Genomic DNA, 11552 nt, shown 5'->3' with positions numbered 1-11552 from the left:
ATCTATGTCATTTTTCAAAGGTATGAACTTTGAAAACTGATTCTTCAAAGTTATCACGTGTCCAAGTTGCCAATATGGAAGGAATTCTGTAAATATCTGTAACCCCAACTGTCAATCTTGTCCAATAAAGTTTCCCCTTTAAACTGTCTGTTGATTAAAGCAAGAAAGGAAGAAATCATAAAGAAGGGGAAAGGAAAGATATGATGGAAATAAAGAAGAAAATAGTGAAGGAGGAAGGTAGTCAGAGATAATATAATTTGGGTCTCAGAATATTGCCATTTGTTAAAGACAGAAACACACCAATAACATTGGATTTGTAATCAATTTTAATAAATGGTAATTAATAGACAGTTGGTGTTACCAGAAAGTCAGTCAGTTTAGTGGAAAATCCAACTGAATGCACTTATCCCTTTATTTATGCTTCAACACTCATTTTCTTGCTGAAGATCAGATTTCTGACCTATATCATTTGTGTTCTCCCTAAGAACTTTGTTTAACATTTTTTATGGGACAAGTCTGTTGGCAATGAATTCTCTGTTTTTATTTTTGTCTTAGTCTATCTAGACTGCTGTCACATAATACCATAACCGGGTGCCTTGAACCACAAGCATTTATTTCTCAGTTTTAGAGTCTAGAAAGTCTAAGATCTGGGTGCCAGCAGACTTGGTGTCTGGTAAGAACTCGCTTCATAGATTTCATAGACCTGTTGCCTGGTCTTCTCATAGCAGAAGGGGGCAGGGGAGCTCTCAGGACATATGCTCTGGACATACAGGAGTGCTTGATACATTTCAAGCACGCGACAAGTAGGTATTCTAGGGAAGAATGAATGAATTAATAAATTAGCGAAGGTAAAGGGGGTGCAGGGTGCGTTAATATAGTACATATTCTACAGAATCTCCTGAGAACAGACTTGAAGGACATAGAAAGGAGCCTGCATGTTTTGGCATCTCTTAGATGGTAAACAAGCCGAAGATCCTCAGGGAAATAGTGCCTTTGGAGTTGAATTCCTTGGAGAGATAAGCACACAGTTTAGAGCGTTCCCAGGAAATAAACCATATCATTTGATAGGATAACAGTTGTCTAATTTTAGTGCTGTGCTGTATTAACCTAAAAACATATTAAATATGAAGAATACAAGAGATACTTGGGTAATTTAAATTGTTGATTTGAGCTAGAAATAGCTAATCATGAAATGTCCACAAGTGTTAAAATTTATTTTAAGAATTATGCATTTCAGTGTGATGCCTGGAAAGAAGAAAAAAAAAGTAAACCTAAGTGCTTTATTCTTTTTTTATTATTTATTTATTCGACAGAGATAGAGACAGCCAGCGAGAGGGGGAACACAAGCAGGGGGAGTGGGAGAGGAAGAAGCAGGCTCATAGCAGAGGAGCCTGATGTGGGGCTCGATCCCATAACGCCGGGATCACGCCCTGAGCCGAAGGCAGACGCTTAACCGCTGTGCCACCCAGGCGCCCCCTAAGTGCTTTATTCTGCAACAGGAATATAAAAAATGTGAACATCAACTAACAAAATCCTTTGCCTGTATAATTCTGTTTCTACACCTTTAAGAATAACAGTTTGTAAGTTTTCATGTTTTGCAGAGTGATTTATAATCTACATACTAGAATAAATATCTCTAAAACTCTGAGTACTTTATTTAAAATAATAGATTTAAAATATTCTGATTTCATTTTAATTACAGAGGATCTGATTTAATTTATTAAATGACACCATTTTTTAGTAAGAATGTGTACATGATTTTGAAGGTAGGGAAAATTTTCTTGCAGTTTTTAATGTAAACATAAATAAAAGTAATTGGCTTGCTAAACATATTATAATACACTGTTCCAGTATATATCTAGGGAGTTGGGGACCAGGAGAAAAACTAGGTCTGATTTGAATAAAATTCTTGTTGGGGTGACGGATTTATTTTTGACCCAAGTGACAGTAGCCATTATAATACAATTAGTTGCCTCAGGAATTGTCCCTTACGGTTGGGAGAATGTGTGCTAAGTACCAGGAAGATATTATTATACTTCAGTGCTAATAGCCAGGATCTCTAGAACCTTAAATATCCCCCAGAGAAAACTGTTATATTCTCTCTGATAATTTTTATTAATTCATGAGTTTCCTTCTTGTCTACTTTTTCGCCCTGCTTATCCCACCGAAAATGCCTTACTCTGCTTCCTGATCCATCTCCACTGCTGAGCTTTGGATCCATCGTTGTTGTTGTTTTTTAAGCGTCCATTCTTGTTAATCTCTCTCAACCCCTAAGCCCCATAGTAAGAATGAGTCTCATCTACCATTAAGTTTATGGCTCACTGTACCTTGCTATATTCTTTCACTAATTCTGGTCTTCAATATATTGGTAAAGCACAGTAGGCAGGGACGTTGACTTCTTTGACTCCTCAGTATATAGCAATGCATTCTCCATGAACTTATAACAATTGTTTACATTGGCGGTAATCGAAACAATTTTTATAGGTTCGTGAAGAATGCAATCTGGTGCAGCCACTCTGGAGGCAAACCATAAGAGACTATAAACTATAGGGAGCAAACTGAGGATTCCTGGAGGGGAGGCGGGTGGGGGAATGGGGTAACTAGGTGATGGGCATTAAGGAGGACATTTGATGGAATGAGCACTGGGTGTTGTATGCAGCTGAAGAATCACTAACTTCTACCCCTGAAACTAAAAAAAAATGTTTAATAAGTGTTTTATATTCATAATGAAGTCCTTAAAGAAACATAACTGATAATGAAGTCATCAAACAAGAAACTCGTCCTCAAGGGATGAAATGTTTATGCCCAGGAGTTTTCATGACATTTAGTTTAATGAGAGCTTATATAATTTTCAATCCGTTTGAATTGGCTCGGCTTTTGACTTACCATATTATTTGGGGGCAGTCAGTATTACCTGCAAGTGTCTGAACACTTGCCAAGTGACTGATCATCAGAGTAAAACTTGCTAGCGTTTCTTCTCTGTATTCTTACAGCTTTGCTGTAACTCATTTCTACACATCAGGTAGGAAGCCAAGAACTAAATACCAGCCACTGTCTCATCTGAAGAAAACTCCAATCTTAATGGTAAGTTTTTCTCTTTATGGTCTTCCCCTACTCTCTTACCTCTTTTCTACTTCTTTTGTCTTCCTTCTCTTTCTTCCCTATTTCATTTCCCCTTTCTCTGAATCCTTATTCACTGTCTTTTGCATTTCACTGTGCTCTTCTCTTCCTGTTTTCAGAACTATAAGCAGAATAAGTTCAAGTCAGTTTTACTATGCAATCAGATAAATTTAATATTAGCATAGGAGACGATAAATGTGAAGAAATGAAGAGATGGAATAGAGACAAAACACACTACACTCATTTAAGGAATAAAAAATTCAGATAGGACCAAGAAAGAGTGTTCGGTAGCTGAGTAGATGTGGCACAGGGCAAACCACGGAAGGGCTACAGCTGTTATATCCAATTACTTCCAGGGTGATCTTAAACCATAGGCTGGATTTCTGTTTTCAGCCGTCTTAAGCATTCATATATCATCTTGTTTCTCTGTTTCACTCATGGTCAGTTCCTTGAGGCAACAATATTTATATAGTCAATAGGCTGAGTATAAGTACTGGGACATTTTAGTGCTTACATACTGAAAAAAAGAGGAAATAATTGTATTCACATTTCTTCACCTCATTACCATAACTCTAAGCCAGACTATAAAGATGATTTATGAGATAGTTTTTATTTCATCAGATTTGTAGAAAACATTTGTCTTTCCTCGAAAGCAAAGTAACTGCTTTTGTTAGAGTTTGTCTTACATTAATCATTTCAAAAAAGTGCCCCATTCGTGTGTACGATCAATAGCAATTACTGGTATTTTGACGTGGTTATCTTCATATTTTACCATTGCTACCTGTACGTATTTTCTTCCTCAATGTTTTTACCAGAACAGAAGCATGTCAGGAGGTCAAGATGGAAAACCATACAAGCGGGACAGTATCTATCTTAGCAGGTCTGACAGAGGANCAGAACAGAAGCATGTCAGGAGGTCAAGATGGAAAACCATAGTTTTTTGACGTGGTTATCTTCATATTTTACCATTGCTACCTGTACGTATTTTCTTCTGCAATGTTTTTACCAGAACAGAAGCATATCAGGAGGTCAAGATGGAAAACCATACAAGCGTGACAGTATTTATCTTAGCAGGATTGACAGAGGACCCCAAATTGAAGATTGTGCTATTTATCTTCCTACTCCCCACCTACTTGCTAAGCATCTCAGGCAACTTAGTTATCATTACCCTCACTTTGCTGGATTCTCATCTAAAGAGCCCTATGTATTTTTTTCTTCGAAATTTTTCTTTCTTGGAAATTTCTTACACAACAGTCTGCATCCCCAAATTGCTTGTAAGCATGGCAACCGGTGACAAAACCATTTCCTATAACTGTTGTGCAACTCAGTTATTTTTTGCCTTCCTTCTCGGTGCATCCGAATTTTATCTCCTGGCCGCCATGTCCTATGATCGCTATGTGGCCATCTGTAAGCCCCTGCATTACACAACCATCATGAGCACAGAATCTGTATCCAGCTAGTCCTTAGCTCTTGGGTCGCTGGTTTCCTCATCATCTTTCCAGGACTCATCTTAGGCTTAAGCCTGGACTTCTGTGGCTCCAATATCATTGATCACTTCTACTGTGACACCGCTCCCCTCTTGCAAATCTCCTGCACCGATACACCTGTGTTGGAAATGATGAGCTTCATCCTAGCTTTGGTGACTCTGCTGGTCACTTTGGCATTAGTGATTCTATCATACATGTATATTGCCCTGACAATTCTAAAAATTCCTTCTGCCAGCCAGAGAAAAAAGGCTTTCTCCACCTGTTCTTCTCACATGGTTGTCATCTCCCTCTCATATGGCAGCTGCGTCTTCATGTACATAAAGTCCTCAGTCAAGCAGAGGATATCCTTAATGAAGGGAGTGGCAATTCTCAATACTTCCGTTGCTCCACTTTTGAACCCCTTTATTTATACTCTAAGGAACCAGCAGGTGAAGCAAGCATTTAAGAACTTGCTACAAAGAGTTCTGTCTTTATTCAAATAGAATCATAATGAGATATATAGGGAAAATTAACAAGGAAAATTGCAAAGGAAGTGCTTAGATTGGGTCCCAATTTTACTATTGCAGCCTCCAATATATAGTCGTTATTTGTCCTTTCACTTCTTTCTGAAGTGTCATGATGGTTACATTAGTTCTTGTTTCTCAATAATGCCCTCCCTTTCAATACCAAAACTTTATTTTTCTGTTGCAGTGTAAGAATTCTCAAATTTGACCCCTTTCTCCTCTTCTTCCATTTAAATGTAGCAAATATTTGAAAGATTATTTTAATCAACTTTGTGTATTAGTTCATGGAGACTGAATTATTTCCATATCTGTGTAGTGTATTTTGTTCTTCTTTTGATTTTCTGTAAAATCTTGATAAGTTCAAAACAACTATAACGATGTCTTCTTTGGGATTTTACCTTTGCCTGGCTTTTCATGTCCTGATACACATTCTCTATTGTTTTTAAATAAAGATATTTAAAAGTGGGAAGTTGTTATTAAATATCAATGTCCTTCTTTGTCTTGAGAATTGAAAAAAAAACAGTATGCTAGTGTGATAAAAAATCATATTGTACATTATTTTTATTTTACATTTTATGTTATATAAGTAAATAAGTAAATAAATGTTGACTCATATGTATGTGCTAAATCACATAACTTTTTTAAAAAGATTCATTTATTTATTTGAGAGAGAGACAGAGCCCAAGCAGGGGGAAAGGCCGAGAGAGAGAAGCAGGTTCCATGCTGAGTGTGGAGCCTGACTCCAGGCTTGATCTCACAGCCCTAAGATCATGACTTAAGCCAAAATCAAGAATCAGAGACTTAACCGACTGAGCCACCCTGGTGCCCCATCACATAACTTTGATTAAGAATAAAATGCAGTGAGGTTTAGGGAAGATGGCAGCAGAGTAGGGGACCTTGTTTCATCTGGTCCCATAAATTTAGCTGGATACCTATCAAACCATGCTGAACACACACGAATTCAACCTGAGTTGTAAGAAGATTTATCTGGATCTCTACCAGCAGAAAAACGACTACTTTTTGAAAGTCATTTTTAATCTTTGGGGGAAATATCAGATAAATGGAGAGGGGAGGGAGCCTCCATAAGCTGGCCACCAGGAAGTGATATAACACCGGAGCACAAAATCGGGACTCTTAGAGGTCCGCTCCAGTGAGAGACATCCCTCTCTGAAAAAGGCAGAAGGGATAAATAGGGCAGAATTCTAGGTGGATCACTGTGGTCTCAGGATTCCAGGAAACTCAGAAAGTATGGGGGGAGCCTGAACTGATAAAGTGCCCACGCAGTGGAGGACGGAGACCAGTTATGGTCAGTGAGGCCAGAAGGGGCTCTCATCTCCAGTCATCATAAAACTCAAGCCAGGCTGATAGGGCAACCACTTTCTGCCTGACCACCATGAAAAGACTAGAAGTTGTGGGCTGTTTAATACCCCAGGGGAGATATAGAATGACTTGCACCCACGACAGGGCAACAGCTCTCAAAACACTGGAGCCGCACCCAGCCATGACCTGGGAGCTGAGGAAGAGGGTGTACAGCTGAGGCCAGGGCGACTAGCAATTGCAAAGTCACAAAGCTCTGAGATGCTGGAGGGTCCCCAGAACTCCCCTGGGAGAGTTACAGCAGGCACGAATAGTGAGTTTGTGGAGTTTGGTACGCACAGAAGTGGAGAAGGTTTAACCTGGAGGGTTTATTGAGGAAAGGGGACTGCTACCTCGTGGCTCTGGGCCAGAGATTCCCGCACAGCCATATTTGCTCTGACCCTCTAAAGAGAAGCGGAGAGCCACCAGGCAACAAAAGCCAAACAAACAGATGACCGGCTCACATTGAGCCCATCTCCCTGGCAAGGCGTGGGACAACTACACCCAGGCAAAGATGCCTGAGAAGCCGAACAGCAGGCCCCTACCCCAGAAGACAGACTGGAAGAACAGGTGAACCATAGGTTATTTCCCACAAGACTGTAAAACTTCAGCACCAGGGGAAAATAATATAGGGAGCTCCTAGCGTTCCCTCCTGATTCATTTATACTTCAGGCTGAAATTTTACGTTTCTTTTTTGTTTCTTTTGCTTCTTTTCTTTTCTTTCTTTTCTTTTTCTTTTCTTTTTCTTTTTTTTTTTTTTGGTACCCTTCCTCATTTCAAGTACAGTCATTTCCCAAGTAATGTTTTTAAGTAGCTTTTTAACTTTTATTTTTTTTACACCTATATTTTATAGATTTATGCCCCATACTAGTCCATTTATCACTCTATTCAATTTTATCTTGAGATATACATATAAGTTCTGATTTATTGCAATTTTGGATTACAGTGTCTTCAGACACACAGAACAAAAATCAAGCAGAAGCAGGCAGATCTCCCTGCTTTGTCCACCCTGAGAAATTATAATCTCTGTTTCCCCTTTTTTTTTTATTGTTTTGGATCATCTTGGCTTTGTTTGCATATCTGTGGTAGCTTCCTACCACTTAAGATTTTTTCTGGGGTGCATTTTGCTTGGGTCTTGGTTGATATTTTGGATTCCGTTCATTTGCTCAACCATCCCTCAACAGAATGACTAGGAGAAGGAACCCTTGATAAAGAAAAGAACTAGAGACAGTGTCCTCTGCCACAGAACTAATGGATGTGGATGTAAGCAAGATGTCAGAAATAGCATGCAGGATAGCAATCATGAAGGCTTGAAAGAAGCATTAGTGACAACATAGAATCTCTACAGGCATAAACGGGATCTAATGAGGCTGAACTTAAACATGCCACGAATGAGATGCCGTCTAAACCGGATAATCTAACAGTGAGGGTATACGAGGCAGAAGACTGAATCAGCGAGCTAGAAAGTAAGCTGATAGAAAGGAAGGAAACTGAGGAAAATAGGGTAGGCAGCTAGTAGCCCATGAAAATAGATCAATGATGCCATGAAAACATTCCACTGTCAGAATTAGTGGGATCCCTGAAAGGGTGGAGAGAGGACTAGAAGGCATATGGGACCAAATCGTAGCTGAAAACTTCCCTAATCTGGGGAAGGAAACAAGCATTCATGTCCAAAAGGCAGAGAGTTCCCCTCCCAAAATCAATAAAAATAGACCAACACCCTGACATATAATAGTGAAACTTGCAAATCTCAGAGCCATGAAAGCTATCCTGAGAGCAGCTGGGAGAAGAGATTTCTTACATAAAGAGGGAGGAACATCAGAACAATCAGACTTATCCACAGACACCTGGCAAGCTAGCAAGGGCTGGCAAGACATATTCAGGGTACTAAATGAGAAGAATAGGCAGCCAAGAATTTGATCCCCATCAAGGCTATCATTCAAAATGGGTGGAGAGGAAAAGAGCTTCCAGGACAGGCAGAAACTGAAAGAATATGTGACCACCAAGCCAGCCTTCCAAAAAATATTTAGGGGGATTCTATAAATGAAGAAAGACCCAAGAGTAATATAGACCAGAAATTAACAGAGATAATCTGTTGAAGCAGGGACTTTAAAAGTAATAAAATGGCACTAAATTCATATCTTTCAATAGTTACTATCAATGTGAATGGGCTGAATGTTCCCATCAAAAGAAACAATGTTTCAGATTAGATAAAAAAGCAGGACCCATCCATATGCTGTCTAAAAGAGACTCATTTTGAACCTAAAGCCACCTCCAGATTGAAAGTGAGGGGATGGAGAAATATTTACCATGCCAATGGACCTGAAAAGAAACCTGGGGTAGCAACCNTAAAAGAGACTCATTTTGAACCTAAAGCCACCTCCAGATTGAAAGTGAGGGGATGGAGAAATATTTACCATGCCAATGGACCTCAAAAGAAACCTGGGGTAGCAACCCTCATATCAGACAAATTAGATTTTAAACTAAAGACTGTAGTAAGAGATGTAGAGGGACACTATATCATACTTAAAGGGTCTATCCAAGAAGAAAATCTAACAATTGTCAATGTCTACAGAACACTTATGAAAGAAATTGAGGAAGACGCAAAGAAATGGGAAAACATGCTCATGGATTGGTCATAGTTAAAATGTCTATGCTGCCCAGAGCAATCTATACTTTTACTGCAATCCTTATCAAAGTAGCATCAACATTTGTCACAGAGCTGGAACAAACAAACCTAAATTTGGTATGGAACCAGAGAACATCCTAAATTGCCAGAGGAATGTTGAAAAAGAAAACCAAAGCTGGGGACATCACAATGCCTGACTTCAAGCTATATTACAAAGCTGTGATCATCAAGACAGCATGGTACTGGCACAAAAATAGACACATAGGGGGTGCCTGGGTGGCACAGTGGTTAAGCGTCTGCCTTTGGCTCAGGGCGTGATCCCGGCGTTGTGGGATCGAGCCCCGCATCAGGCTCCTCTGCTGTGAGCCTGCTTCTTCCTCTCCCACTCCCTCTGCTTGTGTTCCCTCTCTCACTGGCTGTCTCTATCTCTGTCGAATAAATAAAAAATAAAAAAAAATAGACACATAGATCAATGGAACAGAATAGGGAATCCAGAAATGGACCCTCAACTCTATGGTCAACTAATCTTTGACAAATCAGGAAAGAATATCCAATGGAAAAAAGACAGTCTCTTCAATAAATGGTGCTGGGAAAATGGGACAGCCACTTGAAGAACAATGAAGCTGGACCATTCTCTTACAGCATGCACAAAGATAAACTCATAATGAATGAAAGACGTCAATGTGAGACAGGAATCCACCAAAATCCTAAAGGAGAACATAGGCAGTAACCTCTTCAACATTGGCCACAGTGACTTCTTTCAAGACATGTCTCTAAAGGCAAGGGAAACAAAAGCAAAAATGAAATTTTGGGACTTCATCAAGATAAAAAGCTTTTGCACAGCAAAGGAAACAGTCAATGAAACTAAGAAGCAACCCACGGAATCGTAGAAGATATTTGCAAATGACATTACAGATAAAGGGCTGGTATCCAAGATCTATAAAGAATTTATGAAACTCAACACCCCAAAAACAAATAATCCAGTTAAGAAATTGGCAGACGACATGAACAGACACTTCTCCAAAGAAGACATACAAATGGCCAACAGACACATGAAAAAATGCTCAACATCTCTAGCTGTCAGGGAAATACAAATCAAAACCACAATGAGATACCACCTTACACCAGTTAGAATGGAAAAAATTAACAAGACAGGAAACAACAAATGTTGGTTAGGTTATGTAGAAAGGGGAACTCTCTTACACTGTTGGTAGGAATGCAAGCTGGTAGAGCCACTTTGGAAAACAATATGGAGGTTCCTCAAAAAGTTAAAAATATAGCTACCCTATGACCCAGCAATTGCACTGCTAAATATTTACCCCAAAGATACAGATGTAGTCAAAAGAAGGGGCACATGCACCCAATATTCATAGCAGCAATGTCCATAATAGCCATACCGTGGAAGGTACTGAGATGTCCTTCAACAGATGAATGGATAAAGAAGATGTGATGATATATACAATGGAATATTACTCAGCCATCAAAAAAGATGAATACCTACCATTTGCATTGACATGGATGGAACTGGAGGAGATTATGCTAAGGGAAATAAGCCAAGCAGAGAAAGACAATTATCATATGCTTTCCCTCATATGTGGAACATAAGGAATAGCATGGAAGACCACGGGGGAAGGGAGGGAAAACTGAATGGGAAGAAAGCAGAGAGGGAGACAAACCATAAGAGACTCTGGAATCTGGGAAATAGGGTTACAGAAGGGAGCGGGTTGGGAGGATGGGGTAACCGGGTGATAGGTATTAAGGAAGGCACGTATTGTGATGAGCAATGGGTGTTATATGCAACTAATGAATCATGGAACACTACATCAAGAACTAATGATGTACTGTATGGTGGCTAACTGAACATAATAATAATAAAAAATAAAGCTATTGCCAGAGCTAAGCATACACAAATGGAAAGAGAAATTTATTATTATTATTATTATTACTATTTTTACTCTTTAAATAACAAAGATATGGTCAAAAAAGAAGAAGATGAAGAAGAAAATGCAGCCTGGAGAGATCACATTTGATGCCTGACATGCTCTTCCTTACTCGTCTTGGAGCTGTGTTTCTTAGACTCCACATCTGTAATATAATAATAACCAGGGTTTTTTATTTTGAAATATTTTTAACTAATACAAAAGTATAAAATAAGTATACTCCAGATTAAAAAACAAAATAACGAAAAGTTGTAGAATAAATTATTCTGATTTTATCTTGTAAAAAAATGTGCTTCAGCATTGTCCACAATAGCTAAATCGTGGAAGGAGCCGAGATGCCCCTCAACAGATGACTGGATTAAGAAGCTGTGGTCCATATATACAATGGAATATTACTCAGCTATCAGAAAGAACGAATTCTCAACATTTGCTGCAACATGGACGGCAGGAGGAGATAATGCTAAGTGAAATAAGTCAAGCAGAGAAAGACAATTATCATATGATTTCTCTCATCTAT

At 39.0% G+C, this 11552-nt stretch overlaps 1 protein-coding gene across 1 annotated transcript; it reads left to right on the top strand.

Annotated features, from left to right (window-relative positions):
- Positions 1 to 4154: 4154 nt before the first annotated feature.
- LOC117796808 (olfactory receptor 6C76-like) lies at positions 4155 to 5089 on the top strand. Its single transcript, XM_034646480.1, is given in 2 exon segments — positions 4155 to 4557; positions 4560 to 5089. Coding segments are annotated over 2 exon segments (933 nt in total).
- Positions 5090 to 11552: the final 6463 nt, after the last annotated feature.

The sequence above is a fragment of the Ailuropoda melanoleuca genome, chromosome 16 (genome assembly GCF_002007445.2).
Source record: "Ailuropoda melanoleuca isolate Jingjing chromosome 16, ASM200744v2, whole genome shotgun sequence".
Taxonomy (NCBI): Eukaryota; Metazoa; Chordata; class Mammalia; order Carnivora; family Ursidae; genus Ailuropoda; species Ailuropoda melanoleuca.
The sequence above is the reverse complement of the archived record's forward strand: the minus strand, read 5'-3'. Positions and strand labels throughout refer to the sequence as shown.